General features: G+C 45.3%; 1 protein-coding gene across 9 annotated transcripts in view; it reads right to left on the reverse strand.

The window, feature by feature from the left end:
* MCF2L2 (MCF.2 cell line derived transforming sequence-like 2) overlaps window positions 1-22,266 on the reverse strand; it is a 362,380-nt gene extending 340,114 nt beyond the window's left edge. For 3 of the 9 annotated variants that reach the window (XM_078147600.1, XM_078147601.1, XM_078147599.1), the window contains exon 1: window positions 21,229-22,265. In XM_078147600.1, the coding sequence (XP_078003726.1) occupies window positions 21,229-21,343 (115 nt within the window). In that variant the 5' untranslated portion in view covers window positions 21,344-22,265. Of the gene's footprint in view, window positions 1-21,228 lie in introns of all 9 variants that reach the window. The other 6 variants (XM_020980843.2, XM_020980842.2, XM_020980835.2 and 3 more) reach the window with 5 other exon arrangements.
* Between the last annotated feature and the right edge of the window lie 2,344 nt (window positions 22,267-24,610).

Consider the following 24,610-nt stretch of genomic DNA (forward strand, 5'->3'; position numbering starts at 1 on the left):
CTCAGTTTCCTTATTTGTAAAATTAGGAGAATTGGACTAATTTGAACAGTAAAGTCCCTTCCAAGTGCCATTTGTGATCTTACGTTAGTTTAATGCTGTTAAAATTAAAGGACATCTCCCTCCCTTCAGCTACCAATCAATAAATGTTAGGGTGGGAGGAGATGGATTTTGTAAGGGTGGGCTGCTAGGGTATTTATTAAGAAGTGCCAATATTATGTTGAAACAAAATCTAGCAACAAAAAAATTTTAAAGAAAAGAGTGCTGAAAGTAAGGACACCCTCACACTTCCCCACTGGCATTTGGAGCTGATGCTTGTCAATGTTTTACATTGACCAGGCCCGCAGCTGGAAGCTTCTTGCTGGGAATTTGTGCTGGGCTTAAACAGACAGCTCTCCCCCACGTGCATTGTCAAGGGCAGCCAGGCCCAGATCGGCTGAGTAAACTCATGTGGAGAGGGCTAGGATTAGAGTATTAATAATAAATTAGTTGAAAGAAAATCAAATCCCCTGGGCTAATAGGCTTAGATACAACACACACATGTGAACACACATGATGTTTGAAACCATTCATGGAATTTGCCCTCCTGGGAGCTAAAATCTGAAAGGGGCTCTCAGCTGGGGGTGAGACCACCAGGCTTCTAAGTCAACATAAAACTACCCCTTGGTATTGAGGGCAGCTGTGGTCTGCCTGGAATGTGGGGGGTGGGGTGGGAGAGCCAAACTGCTTTCTTCAGGTGTTGCAAAGAAAAAACATCCGTGTCTCCCCAGGCAAAAAGACCCAAAACTCCCTTCCACAGGGGCAAGATAGTGGGAAGAGGACCACAGATTCAGAGCTATGACCCTAAATGACTTCACCTCCTGGAATCTGAGTTTCCGCTTCTGAAAAAGAAGGAAGTGATCGTGGCAGTCATCTAGTCCCCTTCCATTTTACAGATGAGAAAATCAAGTCCCAGAGAAAAAGAGATTTCACAAGTTCATATCCATTTTAAATGGCAGATCTGGGATTTGAACTCAGGTTCACTAGCTAGGCAGTACAATGGATTTGTACGGAATTTGTACATAAATGGTACACTGGACCTGGAGTCAGGAAGACCCATCTTCCTGAGTTCAAATCTGGCCTCAGACACTTACTAGGTGTGTGACCCTGGGCAAGTCACTTAACCCTATTTGCCTCAGTTTCCTCAACTGTAAAAATGAGTTGGAGAAAGAAATGGCAAACCACTCCAGTATCTCTACCAAAAAAATACCAAAACCCCAAAGGGGTCATGGAGAGTCAGACACTACTGAAAATGACCGAACAACACCACCAACATCCAGCACCAACTCCAAACCCAAAGCCTTTTCCAATGCGTGGTGTACACCATACCACCTCCCCCTCATTTTACAGATAAGGAAACTAAGACTCGGAGAAGGAAATAAGTGGCTGAAGTTGTAAGTGGTGAATCTAAGAATCGGTTCTAGATTCTCTGGCTCTAATGAGAGCCACGCTGTCGAAGGGCAGAGCTGGGTCCAAATGCCTCCTTCAAAACTTAAGGGCTGGGGAAGCTAGGATAGAGCACCGGCCCTGGGGTCAGGAGGACCTGAGCTTGAATATGGCCTCAGGCACATAACACTCACTAGCTGTGTGATCCTGTACAAGTCTCTTAACCCCAACTGCCTCCCATTAAAAACAAAAACAAAACTCATGGGCTGCGTGATCCTGAGCAAGTTATTAACAACCTCTGAGCTTCATTTTCTTTACCTGTAAAATAGGGATGTTATGAGGCTGAAATGAGAGAGAAAAGCACTTTGCAGACTTCAAAGTGCTGCATAAATGACAGTAATTATTCCGAGGCAGGAATTAACGTCACTATGGAGATGCAGCACCATCACAGGGAACTCTGTGGCTGCTCCCTGGGACCAGAATGAGCTGCACCAGGCAAGGGAAGAGGGGATGGACAGGGAGTGGTAAACCATGCGTAAGGTCCCCACTGCTGGCGAGGCCAAGGCTGGCGGTTTGCTTGAATTCCAAAGTTTTGAGCTGCAGCCAATTGTGTCTACATTAAGTCTGGCACTAAGGGGGTGAGCATTCCAGGAACAGAGGGCTACCAGGCTGTCTAAGGAGGAAGAGGGACAAGTCAGACAACATGAAGCAGATGAAAATTTCTATACCAAAAACAATTGGGATGGGGTGTATGAATGGTCCCTGCCCTTCCGACCTTGGCAAGACCAGATAGATTGGTAGATAGATAGATAGATAGATAGATAGATAGATAGATAGATAGATAGATAGATAGATAGATGGATAGATAGATAGATGGATGGATGGATGGATGGATGGATGGATGGATGGATGGATGGATGGATGGATGGATGGATGGATGGATGGATGGACAGACAGCAGGAGGGACAGATGGGTGGATGGACAGACAGACAGATGAATTGTTGAATGAATAAAAAATAAAGGGATGAATGAATAAATACATAGACAAATAGATACATGAATGAAGGAACAAATATATGAAGAGAAAGAAGGAAAGAAAAGAAAAGAGATGGAAGAGATAGAAAGGGGGAATGTAAGAAGCACAGAAAGAATGGAAAAAAAGAATATTATTTTTGTACTGTATTTTATAGTTTTTAAAGTGATTCACACCAACTGTCTCATCTGACCCCATGACATAATAATGTCAAGGCAGGAACTATTTAGCATTATTTTACAAATGAAGAAGCTGACATCTAGTGAGGCTGAGACAACAGACCTGTCCAACATCATATGACTGAGAGGCAGCAATCCAGCTCAAGTTCCACCTTCTGCAAGAGGCTCTTTCCTGTCCCACCCCCATCTCTCCCACCACCCACTGCTAATGCCTCCCCTCTAAGATGACGATTTCCAATGAGGGAACGAAAAGGAGAGAAAATTGATTTTTGTTACCTGGGGATATGATTTTAATTTTAAAAAGAAATAACTTCATTGCTAAGCCCAGAAAAAAAGAAAAGAGCTAGAATCAGGAGGTTACTAAAATTTGGAAAGGGAAAGGTTGGAGAACCTACAGCCATTGAAAGAAATTAAGGCAAAATCCAGAAATTCTCTCTGGTGATGTGTTCAAACATTTCAGGACTTATACACAATAATATATGCAGTAGTCATTTCGTTTGAAGGTTTATTCCTGCCTCCACCCTGGATGTTACCTCAGGTGCTGTGGCCTTCTTTTCCCCATGAAGCACCCTTCTGTCCCTCTTGCCTCCTCCCATTGCTGAGTTCCTCCTAGAATCTCCATTTGGAGGAAGGGCCCAGGCCAGTCATCCTTCATTCCTCTCCTGCTTCTGACGCTCTGGACTTGGGTTACCTCCCCCTTATTACCCTCAGTTTTTCAACTCCCTTTTATGGGTTGTCTTCTTTGATTAGAATGTAAGCTCCTTGAGGACAGGGGCTGTATTTCTTTTGTTCTTATATTTGTATCCACAGCTCCTAGCCTAGTGCCCCCAAGTGAGGCAATAATTAGTAAATGCTTGTTGCCTTGACTTGACTTGATCGCCACTACAGAAAGACCTAAAGGAGGAAAGATGGAACTATCTAGGAATATTTCTAAGGACAAGTGTTAAATGCTATCACGGCAGAAGTGACAGGAATGCTTTTGAAGATCTGCAGAAAAGTGCTGAAGAATCTGGTCAATACCTCTGTGGTATGTTCAGTAGAGAACAGGAATGCTTTATCACTCAATTAAAGGTGGCAAAAAAAAAAGAAGCATATAGAATTGAAAGGTGAGAACAAAAGCAGGCTAGAAATTCTAGGTGTACCTAATTAGCAACTGAAAACAAAAATCAAAAGGTTTGGGCATAGGAGCCAAAGTAGCACAAAGAACGAAGTAAACAAATCAGTATCGATCAAAAATTCACAGAAACGAAGAAATCAGAGGAAAGAGAGAGTCCCCAAAGGAGGGAGGATTTAAAAAAATGTCTGGTCATCTTTATGGACCCAAAAAATTCAACACAAAGAGAACACAAGTCCAACCAGGTGAGAGGCAGAAAGTGTGCACACCATTAATATAACAAATACCGGAACAGTTTGATGGGGAGGGAACTGACACTGTGGCTTCTCTGCAAAAGTGTAAAGGGATGCATCCTGGATAAGAGCCAGATTATTCATTCAAATACTTCACAGTGGTACATGATTACTAGCAAAACATTTCACCTGCACAAGAACACAAGCCTGACCTCTCACCTTTCTTAACAGAAGGCATCCCATATCTATTTACTTTAGAATTTGTTTAGAGCCATTTTTTTTTACAGGTATGTGGAGGTTTGGGGGAGAGCTCAAGCAAGTCACTGCTTTTACTCCACCATCTTGGATCCCACATCTATTTACTAAAAAGACAAGCACATTAGTGATTTCTCTGAATAAGGGTAGTTACCTGTTTGTGTACTTTATACAAAGTATTCATAGCTGTACTGCTAAAAAAATCCCTAAAATTAAGATACTGGCTGAGGAACAAAACCACCTTCCCTAAAAGTCCCAGGAATATAAAGAATAACTTATTATTTACCTGATCATTATTGAACAACATGCCTTAAAGTACCATAACATTTCTATTAGCTTTACTGATTACCAAAAAGCCTCTGACTCAGGTGTGCACTCATAGTTTATTCATATTCTACAAATACATAAAACAAATAAATAAAATAAATCCAAGTATAGTGAGAATGCTGGAGTATTTAATTTTTTCATGGAAAACCATTGTCTATTTAAAACAAGCTACCAACATTTTATCCAAAACCATTTACATAAAATGTAGCATCTTTTAGGGACACAGTTTAAGTCATTGGTAATTAATTCTGTCTAACCTTAAACCCATTACAATTGCTACTAAATAGAACTGAGTACAGCCTCTAAAATAAAGAGGTAGTCATATCAAAATATCCTATTAATCACTTGATATATATGACCCAAATGAAAAACTCATTAAATAGCTTCTCTTATGGAAATGTCATTTGGAGTCAACAAATGTACTTTTTTTTTTAACATATACCAAGGAAAGATAGAGACCAAAAGTTTCAAATTTGAATTCAGATGCTAAATAGAAACAAAGGACAAAGCTGATAACCAAATACCTTGGTCTCTTCCAGGTAAGACATATCAGACTTAAGGCAATCAAGGCAAAAGGTGAGTCTGTATATGTCAAGAGACTTGTTGGCATCCTTAAATCAAAGCTCAATGGCAAGAATACATTTAAAGAAACCACCATCTACAAAAGACTAGTCAATATACACTTTCAGACTGTAAAATGGACTATAACAGATTTTAAAAGAATACTAGCAAAAGCCCATACAATATTAACCAAACACAAGAAACATTACCTTAAGGTAACTGTGGAAAAATTAATGCTCCCTCATTAAATATAAGTTCATAACTTAGAAATATACTTTTGGACAAGAGGATATCACGCTACTAAGAAATAATAAAAATTGATAATAGGTACATGCCAATGGATTTGTTGAATGTAACCAAAAGTAGTTTAACATGGATGGTGTCCATGAAATAGCTAAGATCCTAGAGTGGAATCAAAAGTCCCACCATGGGCAACAATCACATGAACTCAATTGATAATATATCCCCCCCAAAAAAAATCAAGCAAATGGCTGAGTCCTATGGATTTTGGGGTTCAAATGGAAGGGCTTATAACAGCAATTCAAGACCAGGTCTTTGCCGCTAGAAATTACAGAAAAAAGTCTCCTTAAGGAACCCAGACATTGGTCAACACAGATTGTGCAAAAAAAAGAAACCTGTAGAGACTGGAAAACTTATTACTGTTGGCTGCAAAAACTTTGAACCAATCAAATACCTAGCTTGACATAAGCTGATAGCTAGAATTATACAACAAAAGCTGGCTCTCCTTCATAAACTAACAAATCCCTGTACTACAAATACAGATGTCAAAATACCCTTGAGAATTCAACAAATAAACTTTTTACAACCAGATCATTATCGCAGATAAGACTGTTGTCTCTGATTGCCCAGATAACAACACTGAGCCATAAAAATTGAAGAACAGGAGAGCAATCTGCTCTAGCATTATTTCTGTCTGATCTCCATTCAACTGTGATGAAAAGAATGAGACTACAACAATCGTTATAGCACTGGTCACCGATATGCAGCTGGAAAGAACCTTAAAAGTTATCTACTATAATGCCACCATATTACAGATGGGAAAACTGAGGCCCAGAGTAGGTAAGGGACTTGTTCAGTTGCACAAGTACAAAGTGCATTTGACACTGACTAGCTGTGTGACCCTGGGCAAGTCACTTAACCCCAATTGCCTCACAAAAAAAAAAACCCCAACAAAATAAAAACGCACAAGTACAAAGTGGCCAAGAAGGATTTCAGAACTCCAAATTCAATACTCTTCACCAGACCATGATGTCTAGTGCACATTTCTAGGCAGAAGAGGAAAAGACCAAGTAAATGACAAGAGATTGAAGAGGTGAGAGAGGGAGATGGAGAATGATCAGTTTGGAAAGTTCCCAAAGAGGGGATGGCAAGAGGGTACAAAGAGAGGGGTGGACCTCAGCAAGCTGGAAGACCAAATACCAATGCTCAGGCAGTAGAGCAAAGCAGAAAAGGACTAATGATGAAGCAGAAAAGTCTTGGGGTATTAAGCAATGAAGGCTAAAAGTAAATAGCTCCTACAGGGAGGATAATGGAGGGCCTAATAGGGAAGAAAAAAAGCATTGCCATGCAGAAGTGAGGGCCCAGTTGAGGTTAGGTAGCACAACTTTGTAGCAGATGAAGTTGTCAACATGGTCGTGTGACTGCCTATCACAGTGTTTGGCAGCTTAGGAGAAGAAGGCATATGGAGGGCATGCCCAGAGTTGAAGATCAGGGCATGAGCTGGACAAAGGGCCAAGGAATCCCAAGGTAAAGGACAACTTAACTATGGGGGTAAGACTTTGAAGGGAAGAAAGTGAAGCCAGAATGGATGTGATAGACAGGGAGAACAGAGAGGGATGAAAGGATGGGAGGAGACTGCAATGAGGAAAAGCAGAAGCGAAGAGACTTGAGGAAAATTGAAAGGCCAGGATATCCAATGTGATAGCTGAAAGTCTACAAACTACTACCTGTATCTACAGCTATCTATGTAATCTATATATCACATCTAAATTTATCTATATAATCTATATGTTTATCTATATCATCTCTATCTCTACCTATGTCATCTATTTCTACATTTATTGTATCATCTATATCTAGAATCTATATCATCCATATCTACATCTAAATGTATCTATATCATTTATATCTGTAGCTATATCAATAATATCTTTAACTATATCTATATATATATTGCTACACCATCTATATCTATAATTGATATTAATGTCACCATCAATCAATATAGATATCTATTAGATATAGAGATATTGACATAGATAATCTTATTTAATCCTTACTATAAACCATAAAAGTACGTACTGATTATCTCTATTTTGCAGAAAAAGAAAGTTCGGACAGGTTCAATTATTTGACCATATAGGGTCCGAGGCAGTTGTAGTCTCAAACTCAGAACATTACATTTCTGCCCTTGGGTAGTGCACTAGCAGAGAATTCTTAAAGGGCTGTGAAAGCCTCAGATAATTTAATATTAAATTATGGTGTAGCTATATCTGTCATGGTAGAAGATGGATGTAAGGCTAATGACCTCAGTGGGGAAGGAACATTAGCATACTCACCAACTATCCTTCAAAACCTAAACATTTGTTACTGTGATCAGTGTTTTATCTCCCGACCTCAGATCTTGGCCCATCAAAACCTTGACTAAGCTTGGTGTCTAGGAAAGAGATCATGATACGTGACATCAAAATCATTCTCATTTATTAATGACCTGTAGGAGTAATGGGTAAAAGGTACAGGAGGACAGATGTGGCCTCCTAGTAAGGGAAAACTTCCTAATTGTTAGAGCTGTGGAATGGGTTACCTTGGAATGCGGAAGATGACCTCAACCTGCAGATCTTCATGCAAAGGATGGATGACCAGGTGACGGGGCTATTGTAAACAGGATTCCTTTTGGGGTGTGGATTGGACTACATGGCCTCTGAGGTCCCTTCCAACTCTTCGATTGTGTCAATTCTGTTACCATGTGTAAGTCACTTCTTTGCATCTTAATTCGCTTACCTGTAAGAACTATAATGCCTGCCAGAGGTATACCTAGGGTAGGACAAAAGGGGCTTTGTTCCAGAGCTCTGAAATTTAATTGCATTGATCAACAGGTAGAAACATTTGAACTTAACAGCTAATTAGCAAGAATAATTAGGCACAATAGGAAGCTTTATTGTTCCACTCCAGACCCCATTTGGGATTTTCTTGGCAAAGATATTGGAACGGCTTGCCATTTTCTTCTCCAGCTCATTTTACAGATGAGGAAACTGAGGCAAACAGTTAAGTGACGTGCCCAGGGACATACAGCTAGTAAGTATCTGAGGCCAGATTTATACTCACAAAGATGAGTCTTCCTGACTCCAGGCCCAGCACTCTATCCACTGTACCACCTAGCTGCCTCTTCTAGTAGGAAGCTACGAGATCAGAAGTGTGGAACCTCGGGTTCCCCACCCCTGTACTAGACGGTTTACTTTCCTCTACCCTCTTCCAGAAACCACACTCCAGGTGAGCTTTTCTCATTCACTACCACACCCTTGTCATTCCCCCAGTTAATAGTGGCAGTAGTAGCAGCAGGTTTCTTTCTTGCAGGAGGGTCAGTGAGAAAGTAGATTGGAGGACGACTTTTGGGCAGCACAACACAGTAGATTTCAAAGGAAGAAATCCTTTGGCCATTTATCTGTTGGTGAATGTCTCTTAGTCATATAAATTTGAAATAAATCCTCAAATCACTCCCCATGAGACCTTGATCCAAGAAAACTGTTGCAAAGATTTTTTCCCCAGGAGCCTATGTCCCTTCTCATTTCACCTGCATCAGATTTTTGTTTGTGCCAAAATTTTTGAATTTTATTTAATCAAAACTGTCCACTTTATCTTCTATGATCTACTCAATTATTGTTCAGTCGTGTACCATTTGGAGTTTATCCTGGCAGAGCAGTGTAGTATAGAGAGGTTTGAAACCCACCTCTGATACTTACTGCCTCTGTGACTTTGGTGTTTGTTTTTTTTTCTTCCTTTTTGGCGAGGCAATCGGGGTTAAGTGACTTGCCCAGGGTCACACAGCTAGTATGTGTCAAGTGTCTGAAGCCGGATTTGAACTCAGGTCCTCCTGACTCTAAGGCCAGGGCTCTATCACTGCACCGCCTAGCTGCCCCTGCCTCTGTGACTTTGGACCAATTGGTTCACTTCTCTGCCCTTTTGTTCCGTCCTATATAAAATGAGGGGATCGACCTAGCCCCTGGTGGGAAATCTGTGGCCTCGAGGCCACGTGTGGCCCTGTAGGTCCTCAAGTGCGGCCCTTTGACCAAATCCAAACTCATGGAATTACAAGTGAAGAGAAGGGAAGCTGAGGCCAGCAAAGATGAATTGATTTGTGGAGGACGAAAACTGTCAGCGTCAAAGTCGGTCTAATAACCGAGGTCTCTCTTGACTCCAGCTGTAGCCACCCGCCTTCACTCTTTCCACCTCTTGAGTGCTGGCCACAGAGTGGAATAAAGGGAAAGAGCAGATCTGGAGATAACTGTGAGAGTAGAACTGATAAGACTTGACGGGTAAGGAATGACTGAAAAAAATATTACTCAAGTGCTTACTTGTGCCGGGCACATGCTAACTATCGGTTATACAAATACAAAGAAAACAAAACCGAGACCCCGCCCTCAAGGGGCTTATGTTCCACTAGGGGAAGACAGCACATGCTAACTATCGGAGGTACAAATACAAAGAAAACAAAACCGAGACCCCGCCCTCAAGGGGCTTATGTTCCACTAGGGGAAGACAGCACATGCTAACTATCGGAGGTACAAATACAAAAAACCAAAACCGAGACCCTGCCCTCAAGGGGCTTATGTTCCACTAGGGGAAGACAGCACATGTAGGCTTGGAAAGCCACCAGGATGGCAAGTGGAGCCAAAGGGTAATTGATTGACAAGTCCTTTTCAGGAATGGTAACGTGGATTTGAGGACTTATTATGCCCAGAGCACAGGGTGGAAATTAAAGGATTGTCAGAAATAGTGTGGTCAGGGTGGCGGCATGACATATAGAAGGCCTAAGAACACTGCCGGTGATCTGGGCCAGGTTGGGTGTGGAGAACTCTTACACAGTCAGAAGCCTAGGTGATTGTCTGTGGGGAATGAGAGAAAAGAAAGTGTCAAAGAGGACTCAAAGCCCAGGAAACTGGATTATAGATTTGGAGCTAAAGAGGGACTTCAGAAAACATTGAGTACAAACCTTTCATTTTACAGATAAGTAAACTGAGGCACAAGGAGTTAAGTGCCTTGCCCAAGGTCATGCTTGGATTTTAATGCAGGTCCTCTCTGCTACACCTCATACTTTGTGCCATCAGCAGAAAGAAGGAAGATGAGAACACAAGAGTTAGGGAGGGAGAGTAGGTTCTGGGCTTAAAAGAGAAGATGCCTTCCTTCCATCCAGTAATATACCCAACGGATCTCTTTACATATTGTCATGCTACCATCCGCAGTGACTCAGGATCAAAGGATGCTTAGTCACCGCTGGCAAAGCTCCCAGTTACCAAATGAGTCCATCCATCCCAAAGTTATTGGTATCTTCCTGCCTGCCCAGCTACATTGTAGGGGTTGCAGCGACATTTGTATTAAACCTGTCACTGGGAGGTGCAGTCTACCTTTTCTGGATGTTAGTCTTTGTATTTGGTTGTCAAATACGTAGGAGACATAGGATTGGGGTAGATTTGGATCAGTCCCAGTTACCCAGGGAATCGATTCCCAGAGCAGCCTCTGTCCACGTTCCAAAGGGAAAAGCTGTAGAGTTTGTTTCTTTAGCTAATGGATTGTGACTTGACTTGGAGCTATTATAGAATCTCAGAATATAAGAGTTAAAAGCTCTCAGAAGCTAGCTAGTCCAAACTGTGCCTGACCAGTTAGGTCATCAGGCAAATGGATAGAGGAAGGAAGGAAGGAAGGAAGAAAGGAAGGAAGGAAGGAAGGAAGGAAGGAAGGAAGGAAGGAAGGAAGGAAGGAAGGAAGGAAGGAAGGAAGGAAGGGGGGAGGGAGTGGGAGGGAGGGAGGGAAGGAAGGAAACATTTATTAAGCTCTTACTAAGTGCAAAGCACTTGCTAAGCCCTGGGGATACAAATGGAAGAGTCAGATAGTCCTGCCCTCAAGTAGTTCACATCCTATGGAAGGTTTCAGCTGCAAGTCAGAAGGAAAGGTGGCATGATCCCTAGGGCAAAGTAAGTCTGGGAGAGTACCCCGAAATGTGCAGCCCGGGTTGAGCAGCCCAGAGGACAGTTCATAGGATCATGGGACCTTAGATCTTGTTGTCTGTCCTTCCTTCAATGGAAGGGACCCCAAGGGGTCTGGTTCTAGTCCAACTCCTTCACTCTACAGATGAGTAAACTGAGGCCCAGAGGAGTGAAGTGGAGGTCACACAGATGGAAGAAGGATGATTGGAACCCAGGTCCTCTGATTCCAAATCTTTTGTTCTTTCCACTGCCTCTGACCCACACTGGCTGAGGGACACTGAGTTGGTTACTTAGACATCTCCACTGGTAGAGGGAATTTTCTTACTAGAAGTAAGGAAAATCACAGATCTGATCAAAAAGAAAAGCATCCAACTTGATTCGGTTTCAGAACCTTAACTAGCTTGGGACAACTGGAGCTTTGTCTCAGGGTGCCATATTTGGGAGTCACTGAAAGCACTTGCAATCACCCTGCCTTGTCTTCCTTTCTCCCCCCCCTTCCTCCCCAAGCTTCTACTCCCCCAGCATACACCCTTCATCGGGTTCTCTATCTCCCCATCACGGCGTAGCGTCCATTCCACCTTCCCCTTCACTTGCAGACTTGGCTGCCATGCACAAAACTCCCTAGTTATGGCTCTGCTCCCACTTGCTAAGAAAGCTTAGCTCACAGATACAATAATAATAACATCTAACATTTACACAGGGCTTCAGAGTTTACAAAAAGTGCTTTAAGTATGTCTTCTTATGTGATCCTCACAACAACCCTAAGGGGTAGGTGTTACTATTATCCTCATTTTACAGATGTGGAAACTGAGACAAACAGAGGTTAAGTGACTTGCCTGATAAATGTCTGAGGCAGAATTCCAATTCAGTTCTTCCTGACTCCCAATCTTCTATCTACTTCGCCATTTCATTGCCCTAGAGGGATGCACAGAAATCACCTGTGCCTTTCTCACCTAATTAGGCCGGCTCTGCCAAGATGCTCTAGCAACATGAAGGTCCAGCATGAAAGAATTATTTTGTGACATGGGGCGAGTCACCAACTTCTGGGTAGTTGAACTTCCAGCTGTAAAACTAAGATGTCATTAACCCCAAGACTGATTTGAAAAGAAGCTGGAGGTGAATTCACTGGTGGAAAATTGGCTTTTTCTTGATTTAATCATGCAGCAAACCCCAATGCTTAGGGAGGCAGCCGATCCCAGCTCAGACACTGAGACACTGCAGCCCCAGACGCCTTCATTAATGAGGCCCCAGAAGCACCCGCGGCCTGTCAGTGCCTCGAGGATATTCCATCAACTGCTCTCCGAAATGATAATGAGATCCCTTCCTGCATGTCACCCTGCTGGGTCCTCTGGGATTTCTCCCAGCAGATGAGGGGTGACAATGTGGTCCTGACAACAGTGGCCTCATTCTTGGGTCAACGACAGGTGTCCAAAGTCTCAACACAAAAGTGGCCTCTGACCTTGCGTTAAATGAAACCTCCAATTTGTACACAGGGCAATCTAGAGACTGATCCTGACTCCTCTCTCAGCTCCAGGTCACCAATACATCCCTTCCCAAGCACAGAAGGAAGACTAATCATGGCGGTCAGCCACCATTTATTAAATGTTTACTGTGGGCTAGGCATTGTGCCAAGCTGTAGGAATCCAAAGGCTAAGGTAAATACACAACCCCTGCCTTCAAAGAGCTGAAATTCTAATGGGGGAGATAGCATGTAAGCAACTATGTACATACTAGATATATACAGCACAAATGAAAGAATTTCATAGGAAAGATACTAAGGGCTGGGGGAAGGGAAGAACTGAAAAAAGGCTCTTTCAGAAGGTAGCTAGGGAAGCAATGAGGCAGAGGTAAAGAAAGAGAAAGCACATTCCTCCCTACGATGGGACATCCAGTGAAAAGACTCTCTCCAGTTTGGCTTTTATTTCTGTTATCCTGGTTAGGTTTTTTTTTACTTGTTTTGTTAGATTTTGTTGGGGTTCTGATGTGAGAATTGATGTGTAAGGAACTCCTGGTATGGAAATACCCCTCCCTGCTTCAGACTGACAATTTCTAGTCTTAGAGAATTACCTAAGGCACGAGGGGTTCAATGATCTTCGTGTGGTCATACAGCCAGAATGTGTCAGTGGCTGGACCAGCAGACAGGTCTGTAGGACTTCCAAAGTTCATTTTCTATTGACCGCACTGCGATGCCTCTCTCCTGGCGGGGTTACCAATTGTCTTTAAAAATGGTTCCACGGTTCCAGCAAACTTACCAAATCACAAGCCACAAACAGCAAGATTGAAAATAAAACTTTCCATTTGTAAAAGCAAAATGGGATGAATTGAAACAATCCCCCAAGATGTGGCTCGTGTCAGTAAAGGGGAAAGGAAAACTGCTGAGACCTGCACATGAGGTAAGTTTGTGGCTAACAGATAATCTCTAAGTAAGCTGCTTATAGTATGGTTAGAAAATAGAATTTTTTTTCCAAGCCAGCTTGCTGTTAGATTTCCAGGATCTCAGCGTTGGAAAGGACCTGGGTGGGGGCGGGCTGTCTGGCCCAACCAAAGGAGGGTTTTGGGCTTTGTGGCCTCCAAGGTCCTTGTCAGCTCTAGGTCTGTGATCCTATGACCTCTGACACATGAAGCTGGGCAAGAATCCCCACTATGACATCCCTGACAAATGGTCATCGAACCTGTCCTTGAACACCTCAGGGACCAGGGATCTCACTACTTACCAAGGCAGTCCATTCCACTTGAGGACGGCTCTAATCATTAGGAGGTTTTTTTTCACCTCAGACCTAAATTACCTTCATTGAAACTTCCCTCTCTGCTCTCAGTTCTGCCTTTGGCGGCCAACGAGAATAACTCTGTTCCCTCTTCCATGCAATATACTAAAAGTCAGCCATCATACCTCCCCATCATCTCTTCTCCTGACTCTCTTCTCATATCCCCAGTTCTGATCCTCATGTGGCCTGGGCTCAAGGCCCTTTAACATCCTGGTTGTCCCTCCTTCCCCATCCCCTGCCAGCACTCAGCCTGTGCCTGGCACATGGTAGGCATTCAATAAATGTTTATCAATGGCCCTTCTCTGGATATTCTCCAGGTCATCGGGGGCCCTTCCTAAAACAGGGCTCCCAGGAGCAGATGTGGTTGGACCAGGGCACAGACACCTAGACTATTACCTCCTTATCCTGGATGTTATATGCCTCTTAATGCAGCCCAGCACCCCATTTGTTTTTTAGACTGCCAAAAATGACTTCTGGTTGGTTGGAACCAGAAGTAACAGATATTTAAAAATGCATAGTCGCTGCAAGGATTTGTCAACAATTCTGTGAAACGTCAAGGATATCCCCACTGCCATAAGCCCAGATTACTTATCCCCAGGCCCTTTGGAAAGAGACCTAGCACCCAGGAATCGTTCCTGAGGATCCGGGCCAAAGGCCCTCTTCACCTCCTTGGCTACATTTGCCATCTGTCCTGCCCCAGCTTTAATTCTTCACTCCCAGAAGAGACCAGGGAGCCAAGGGCCTGGATTTCATCTCTCCCAGGTGTGGGGCCCTTCAGAGCACAGAAGGAAAATGTGGAGGTCATCAAAGAGGAATGCTGCAAAGTAAGGAGCCACTCACCAAGCTAGGTGGCTCAGGGGATAGAGGGCTGAACCTGGAGTCAGGAAGACTCCTCTTCCTGAGTTCAAATCTGGCCCCAGACACTTACTAGCTGTGCGACATTGGGAAAGTCACTTAAGAGGGGCAGCTAGGTGGTGCAGTGGATAGAGCACTGGCCCTGAAGTCAGGAGGACCGGAGTTCAAATTTGGTCTCAGACCAAACACTTAACACTTACTAGCTGTGTGACCCTGGGCAAGTCACTGAAACCCAATTGCCTAGAAAAAAAAAGGAAAATCACTTAACTCTGTTTGCCTCAGTTTCCTCATCTGTAAAAATGAACTGGAGAAGGAAATGCTAAACCACTCCAGGAGCCTTCCCAAAACAACAACAACAGCAATAAAATCAAATGGGGTCACAAAGAGCTGGACACAGCTGAAAAACCACAGCCGAGCTCCTGGCCCAGGTTGGAGCACCCCAGTTTCCTTGTGTCCTTGACTGTGCACACTGATGTCATATAGAGTCATAGAGAAAGCCAGACCTGGAAGGAACTTCCAAGATCATCTAGTCCAAGAGGCAACACGGTGGCGCTGGATAGGGCACTAGACTTGGAATCCATAAGACCTGGGTTCAAATCCTACCTCAGATCCTAGCAATGGACAAGTCACATAAGTTATCTCAGCTCTCAGTTTACTTATCTGTAAAAAGAGGGCTTGGGCTCCATGGCCTCTAAGGTCATTTCCAGCTCTAAATCTGTGATCCTATAAATCAGAGCCAAAGTATAGAGGGCCGTAAATATCAGACCAAGGAATTTGGATCACAGGACAAATCTGAGTCGGAAAGGGACCTCAGGGGTCACCTAGCCCAACCCACATACGAACAAGAACCCCATCTAGAGCGAACCCAACAAGTGGTCACCTGGCCTTGGCTTAAAGATTTCTAGGGAGGTGGGACCCACGGGCTCCCAAGGCATCCCTTTCCACTGATGGACAGCTCTAATTGTGAGGAAGGGCCCCTCCAATCCACACTAACCCTTACACACACACACACACACACACACACACACACACACACACACACACACATCTTCAACCTTCAGCTTCATTGCTCCCCATTTCTGTCCTCTGAGGCCCAGAAGATCAAATCCCTCTTCCCTATGGCATCCCACCTATCATGACTCCCCCTCCCCACCCAGGTTCTCTCTTCTTTAGGCTAACTATGTCTAATTCCTTTGATCGATTAGCAACTGACCTTAGATACTTGCTGTGTGACCCTGGGCAAATCACTTAACCTCTGCATGCCTCAGTTTCCTCCATCTGTCTCAGTGACATCCCAGTGTTGTTGTGAGGATAAAATGAGATACTATTCGTTAAGCAATTTTCAAATCTTAAAGTGCTATAAAGATGCTAGCCACCATCACCATCACTGTCATTAATCAATTCTCTTATGGCTGACCTTCAACAATGATGACCACTGCACTGTGAGTCAGTTAATCCAGCGAAATACAACAGAAAACAGGGAGCCAGAGAATGTTTTCTGGGGACTCTCCCGCCTCGGTGTATGCACAGCTCTGAGGTCCCATTCAGGACCAGCCACTGACTTCCAGCTCTGCACCTTACTGCATACGTGAGCCTGGCCCAGTTCTTTGGGCCTCAGTTTCTTTACCTGTAAAATGAGGGAGGGACACAACCAGAGTAAACTGACTCTTGCTCCTTTACTCTTATTATTATAATATTTAATTAATATCAATATAATATTATGTCTTATTATCTTCTATAATCTTATTCCTCTCTGCTAAGACTCCTGCTCTCACATCCAGTCCCAGTTCTCACTGGGTCCTACAATGTTAGAGTTGTAAAGAGACCTAATGGTCTAGTCTAACCCCCTCATTTTGCCTAGAAAGAAACTGGAGAGGGGAGGTGAGTGTCCCAAGGTCACACAGCTCCCCAGAGGCAAAGCTAGGACCAGACCAATGGTGCTCTTTCCCCTAGGCCAAGAGGTCTCTCTCAAATGCTGGCATTTAGCATACAGATTATTTCAAGCTCCAGGTTTTCTTGATTAGATGTTCTGCCAGTGAGCTGAGAGCTGTCACATTAACCAGACCTCAGGTTTTGGAGCCGGAAGGGACCTCAGGATATCAAACACTTCATGATTCAGCTCTGATCCCATCTTCTGCAGGAGGCCTCCCCTGGGCTCCCCAGCTTACCCTCACCCGGGTGCTAACCCTCCATCAACTTCATATACATCTTTCACGTATGTGGTTGTCTGCATGCTGTCTCCTATATTAGAACGAGAGCTCCTCCAAGGCAGGGGCTCTGTTTTTGCTTTTCTTTGTATGCCTGGGGCTCAGGCCAGCATCTGGCACATAGCAGGTGCTTAGCAAACGTCTGTTGAGCAAATGGAAGAACACAGAACGTTAGTGCAAGGAGGGAGGGAGACCCCAGAAAACACAGACTTGGAGCTGGAAGGAACCGTGGAGATTATCTAATCTGATTTCCCTCATTTTACAGAAAAGGAAACAGCCCCAGAGAGGAAAAGTAGCCTGCTCCCAGTCACACAGCCGTAAGTGGCCAAGCCAGGGTTTGAACAGAGGTCTGTTCTTTTGCTCACTCTACCTCGGACTTAACATGCTCACTCAGAAACAGCTTATTAAGCACCTACCAAGGTCCAAGCTCTGTGCTTGGCACTGGAGAAACAGCAGTAAGACACAGACGGGCCCAGCCCTCGAGAATCTTATATTCTTATCACACCCTCTCCAGAAAAGGCTGCTGACCATTTACATGGAGAATTCCAGTCTCTGTAGCCATAATTCTGGCACTCGAAACATGTTTTCAAATGAATTTGTTGATCAGAATTGGGCCTCCCTATCACTAATGGTGCATGCCAGTATTCCTGCAGGGAGCGCAGGAGACCTCTCCAAGTGTGAGTCTTCCCTGCCATGGTGAGCACAAGGAAATGGAGTGGTCAGTGGCACTGTGGTCATTCAGGGGCATGGCATCAGCTCTAAGGATCAGGGCAAAGTGTCAGAAAGGTATAAACAACTGGAAAACAGTTTCATGTCTAGGCCAAGTCTGCACTAGCAAAGATGTGGGGAATTCAGATGATTTTTAGCAACGTATCTTCATGGATTTGGCTCTGGGCCATCTAGTTTAATGTCCTTATTTTACAGATGAGGAAACTGAGTCTCAGAGAAGGGAAATGACATTTTAGGTTACTCTAGTACTTAAAATACCAAGATTACAGGACTGAGCTTCTTGGGGATCCAGGTTCAGGGCAAAGGGAAGGAAGCCACACCCAAAGAGTGATGGTGTCATACGTGGACAGCAGTACCATATTCCAAAGGGGAATAGATATGGAGGTTCCCCTCCCCCCTCCAATGGACAAGCGAGTGGCTCAGATATGCAACAAGACATGCTTGATCCAAGGCCCTTGAATCACCCTGGGCTCAGACAAATATAGGATTTTAAACAGAGTCAACATGACATTAATAGGAAACTGCTACGTCCCCCTTGGCAAGACAGTGGGGCAGTCTGGACTGCTGAACTCAGGGTATTTTCTGGGTTGCCTGATAAGGAATGAGGAATGAGGGGCAAGACCCCAGGAAACTTAATTCTAACTGTGCCAAAGAAAGGAACTGGGGAAATGGCAATCTGGGCAGTGCCTGGACTTGGGGGCTCAGGCGAGCCTCAGCGCTCATGCCTCCTAAGGGCTAGAACTGTACCAGTCAAACTGGTTTTCATGATCTTACAAGAGAATTATAGGATCTCAGAGTTAGGGGCCCAACCCAAACCTGAACAAGAAATCCGTCCATAAAATACTCTACAAACCCTCACCCAGCCTTTACTTGAAGACCGCCAGAGGCAGTCCATTCTACTTTTGGACAGCTTTTTTTTCCTTTTTTAGGCAATCAAGGTTAAGTGACTTGCTCAGGGTCACACAGCTAGTAAGTGTCTGAGGCTGGATTTGAACTCAGGTCCTCCTGAGCACCTCCAGTGCCACCTAGCTGGCCCAGCTCTCTTTGTCAAGAAGGTTTTCCTTATATTGAGTCATCGGTGAGTGGCTGGGGAGACGTTGCTATTGAAGACGCACCTGCCATATTTGAAATGTTACTAGTTGGGATCATCTCGCTCAACCCTCTCATTTTACAGGGAGGTCTCAGTGGTCAAGTGACTTGCCCACAGTCACACAGGTGGTAATGACAGAGCCAGGACTGGGACACAGAGCCTCTGACTCCTAAGCCAGTGCTCTCTTCACCATTCCATGACCCTTGGTGTTTTAACCCCGGTGTGGATCTAGACAAGATCAGGGTGGGGATCAGGGGCATGACATCATCGATATTGGTTGAATTGAACTGCCTTTGGTTTGGTTTGGTTTTTAAACCAAGAATTATAAGAATTCTGACCAGTTAAGTTTTCAGGGGCTCTAAGTTACATTCGGCATAGGCCACTCTCAGCTTTCTGTAAGCTGGGGTGTGCTTCCTACAGCTCAGAATGCCAATTCAGTCGAAATGCCTGGTGACACTACAAAAAGTGATGGTTCTGGATTCACGTCCTGGTTGTGTGACCCAGGGCAAGTCACTTAATCTCCATGGGCTTCAGTTTCCCCATTTGTAAAATGGGGGGTCGGACCAGATGATCTTTGGAGTCCCCTATATATTGATGATCCTATGAACAAGAATTGTTTAAGCACCTACCAGATGCCAGATACTATTCTACTCACCAAGGTTACTAAGACAAAAATGAGAGAGTCCCTGTCCTCAGGCAGCTTACATTCTTCTTCTTCTTCTTTTTTTTTTTTTGGTAGGCCATGGGGTTAAGTAACTTGTCCAGGGTCACATAGCTAGTAAGTGTCAAGTGTCTGAATCCAGATTTGAACTCAGGTCCTCCTGACTCTAGGGCCGATGCTCTATCCACTGGCACCACCTAGCTGCCCTGGAAGCTTACATTCTAAAAGGGGGGAAAATGTATATAAATAAATGAATGAAAAAATAACATGTACATAAATAAATAAAATGAATACTAAATTGTTGTAGGTGTTAAGAGTATACAGCGCCTGGCATATAATAAGCACTTAAGTGCTTGCTGGTTGACTGACTGAATAGCATTAATAACTGGAGGAGGGGGAACAAAAAAAAAAACCGTAAAGGTCATTATGAGATTTACCTTCATATCCTATCCCCAAATGAAGTGGAAAGAGCTCTGGATGAAGGTGGAAGGTGGGGTAGGAAAGGGACACTTGGGATTCAATGCTTCTTAGTGCTCTGTGAGCATGGGTAAATTGCTCTCTGAACCTCAGTTTCCTCACCCATGCAATGGACATGAAAATAATCACACTAGAGACTAATGGGTTATTGTGGGGAAAGCCTCTCTGTTTAGAAAAAAAAGCCAAGAGGAATGTGGCCACTTCTATAATCTCCCAAAGCTCTGGGGATAAAGAAGCCTGGAGCCAATCTCTGCACTTCTCAGTTGGATATTCTGCCAGGTGAAATTGTCTGGACTTGGCTTCCCCATCAATGGGTCTGGATTTTTCCAGGGAGCCGCCTTCAGCCCATAGCTCCTGTCCCTGGGCTGTTTCATTTCAGTAGCATCACAGAATTTCAGAGTTGGAAGGGACCACAGCAGCCATCTAGTCCAACCCATACCAGAAAAGCCCCCGCATTCATTTCTCATTTTCCAGTTGAATGGCCACACCAACTACCCAGCTAGACCACGAAAAAAAAAACCGGGGGAATATTTGAGAGGCAGAAGCTAGCATCCATGTGCTGATTCACCCATCATCCGGCTATATCAACCACTTTGCTTTAGGGTTAGTTTTGCCAGCCATGTCCAGAATAGGCACTGCCCAGGCCAATCAGGTATGGTCTGAGCAAAGCAGCTTTGTCGCCATCATCTTGAAGCTAACCCTGTCTCAGGAGCCCCAACCCCAGCAAAGCAGCCCTCATACAAAGGGGATCAGAAACATACGCCAGTCTGACCCAGAACAGATAACCCAGAACCACAGCAGACAGCTCCCCAAGAGGATCTCATAGGAACCAGAATAGGGAGGGGGAACCAAGCAGCTTTGCCAGAGATGCCCCCAGATCCCTGTAGCAGATTCTGGAGGAAAGGCTAAGTAAGATAGTAACACACAAAGAACCATGTCCTTAGTGAGGGGATGATCAGCGCTCCCTGCCCCCAGGGACTGAGTATGCCAGGAAAGTAGTGACACCTGGGACATGAGAAAGGGCTAAGACCATCTTACCCCCCTCCGAACACGCCCTCTACAACACCTTCCCCACCTCGAGCCCAAAGGCTTTACTCACCGACATGAGTGATCACTGTGGCCAGCCTCTGGGTGAGCTCCTGATGGGACATTTCGTCTTCTTTTAACCAAAATAGCATTTCACAGAAGCCCTGCCCAATGATCCTCTCGAACATTAACTAATGACAACGACGGTGCGTGTTTTAAAGGTGTCCACCGCTGGGGATGCTGAGGACGCACGCTCACTCACTCACTCATTCGGGCACAAAGAGAGAACCACTCCCAGCTGAGAATGAGAGCTCTGCTCTCCCCCAGCCTCTCATTCACAGCCGGGCGATGAAAGCCATTGCATGGGATTATTACCCCCCAAAAAAGAAAAGCGAGAGAGCAAAATGCCCAACAGCAGCTTGGTGAAGTGGGCTGTCCGAGGTTACACACACACACATACGCATACACACGCACGCACACGCACACACACAGCGCAGGTCTTCGGGAAAATGAAGGACAGAACCACCCGCTAGTTCTGAGTTAGCAGCGCATATTTCTCCCCTTCCTCCTGGGGAGCTCTTGTTAATTTGTAGTCCTCAAGCCAGCCAGGGGCCAGGCTGCAGGAGCCGGATCTGATGGCAGGCACCTGCCTCCAGGGACGCTGGGGATGCAGGATGCTCTGAGTGTGCAGAGAGCAGGAACAACCCCCGAGCCAGGGCCGAAAAGGGGATTGGAGCGGGTGGGCGGGGGAGGCAGCCAGGAGGCCTCCTGATGGGCAGCTGGCGGCCTCTTCATCTCGCAGCCCAGCCCATTCCGGCCCAGCCTGAGCTCTTGCCTGGTGCCTCCCCTAGAAGCCCGCACCAGGCTGGGCTGGGCAAAGGGGTGGGGCCTGGGGCTGGGCGGAGGAGGCCGGAGGTGGGGATGCTGGGGCTTTCTGGGGAGATGCTCTCCGTTCCCAAGCTCCTTCTCCCTCCTCTCACACCGGGGAAGCTGGGTCCCCCCTGGCACGCGTCTCTCCGGGGAGACAATCTCCCCTTCCTTCCCCCAGCGCCCCCGAGGCCGGAGCTCACGGCGTGGGCACTCGATGTCCGGCTGGAGTATAGGGGCGGGAGGCGGGGGAAGGCGTGCCAAGGCTGGGGCTAAGGCGTGGGGAGGGGCTGCGAAGCCGGCTGCCCGACATCCTCCCTCCCCCTTCTTCCTCTGTCTCCCGTCCCCGCCCCAGTTCCTGCAGAGGAACTGCTGCGGGGAGGGGGTTAAGGTGGAGGGGGAAGGGAGGGTGACTGGGGAGCTTACCTCCAACGGAAGGGGACTTGGCTCGGCTTTAGGGAGTCCCCTCCTCTCAACTGAACCCCAGTCCCGGGCACCTTTAGGAGAGGGGCTGGGAAAGGGGGTAAGCCTGGGTCCAAAGGACCCTCGCCCACTAGCTCCTCGCACGGCTGGGGGCGCCCGCTCCAGATGCCAGTCTGGATTTCCTTCGAGAGGTGCTGTCAGTCTATACCCATACAAGCCCCCGCGCTGCCACGGCACACGTGATCACCCTGTGAGAAACTTGTGTGTATGTATGTATGTATACTGTACGTTTCTTGTGTGAATCAATGCACAAGTAGACATGCAAGCCTCACAGCTACACACACATACACACACCAATCGTGCATGGATGTGTGCTGCGTGTATTTGAGTTTGTCCGTACTCATACTCACATAAACTCCGTGAACACACATATCACACAGAGAGAAGATCTAGGTAGATGTGTTGTGTGTATCTGTGTGCCACACAAGCCCCTTGTGAACACACACACACTACTCATACCTAGAAATGTGGTGCCTATCTGGATATAAAAATTCCCTTCCCCCACCGCCTATCTCACGCCTAACTCCTCTGCATGCACGTCCATCAGAGAGAGCCTATGTGGGTGTATGCACAGTGTGTGTGTGCCTTTACACACACATAGATACAACTATTCCCCCACCTTATTACACATATCAAACGCAAATAATCACATGCACAGTACAGTATATGCGATGTGCATATCACAGTATGTATGCATATGCACATATGTAAATGAACCCTCTCACATTCTGACCACACATATCACACAAAGAAAGCATAGGTGTTTTGTGGTGTGTGTATACACGTATATACAAAAATACCACATACACAGGTTACAAAAAATTTGCTGATGTATATGGTATGTGTATGCACATAATATGTGTTCACAGGCACACAGCCCCCTTCTGATCACTCAGAGAGCACGTATGTGCGGACTTCTTGTGTGTGTATCTACATGCATGATACTATATAGTTTATTGGTCAGTTGATTTGTTCAGTCAACAAGCATTTCATAAATGTTTACTTAGCAGGTGCCAGGAACCCTGATGTTTTTTTCCCCTCTTTCTTTGCAGCTCAAGCTGGGCCCCCAGCCCCTCCTAGGGGGAGTGCCGTCCAGGGCTCTGGTCAGTTTGGGGGCTACCAGACATGCAACAGGACTGAGTCCCAAGGGAACCGTGGGCAGAAGCACCCAAGCCTGGGCGGAAGAGGTCAAGTGGGAGAGCCCATGGTGCCTCGCAAAGCTGTCTGGCAGGGCCAGGGCGCTCCAGAACGTTGAAGCTCTCTAGCAAACCCAGGAGCCCCACACGCTGGGCACAGTGGGAATAGCTGAGACGCAGGACTCTTCCTGTGAGGCTGGGCTGGACCACCCTGAGATTTCTGAGCCATGGCTGAGACTTGCAGCTGATGGTCCCAGATGTTCCCTCAGAAGGCTTTAGCTGCACTCTCTTCTGGCATGCGTTAAATCGCTGTGGGATATGACACCCGTCGCAGGAGCTTTTCCTCAGAGTATTTTATTTAACTTATTGAATTATTTATGATGCCCTCCACTTTAAACAACCATAAATAAACATTTATTTGCAATTATTTCACTTAAAATTAATTTCTAGGTAATAATGTTCATAATAATTTAATCAACCAATCAGAAGACACGTATTAAGTTTCTACTATGTGCCAGGCACTATATTAGGCACTGGGGCTCAGTGAAGTTGTTGCGCAGTTGGGTCCGACTCTTCCTGACTCTATTTGGGGTTTTCTTGGCAGAGTTGCTGGAGTGGTTTGCCTTTTCCTTCTCCAGCTCATTTTATAGAAGAGAAAACTGAGGCAAACAGGGTGAAGTGACTTGCCCAGGGTCTGAGGCCAGATTTAAACCCACAAAAATGATCCTTCCTGACTCTAAGCCCCCTTCCCCATCTACTGCCCTAAGGCATTCAGGCTACAAATACATAAATTAAATAGGCTTTCCTCCTAAGGAGTTTATCAGAGGAAACAAGAAGCGTATGCTAAATACAGCCAAATACACACAATAGAAGGGGGACAAAGGCACTAAAAGCTGAGAGGACCAGGAAAGCCTCATGTGAAAGGTAGTGCTTGAGTAGAGCAATGAAGGAAGCCAGGAAATGTAAATG

Source organism: Phascolarctos cinereus, unplaced genomic scaffold, assembly GCF_003287225.1.
Source record: "Phascolarctos cinereus isolate Bilbo 61053 unplaced genomic scaffold, phaCin_HiC Scaffold_7;HRSCAF=346, whole genome shotgun sequence".
In the NCBI taxonomy this organism is placed as follows: domain Eukaryota; kingdom Metazoa; phylum Chordata; class Mammalia; order Diprotodontia; family Phascolarctidae; genus Phascolarctos; species Phascolarctos cinereus.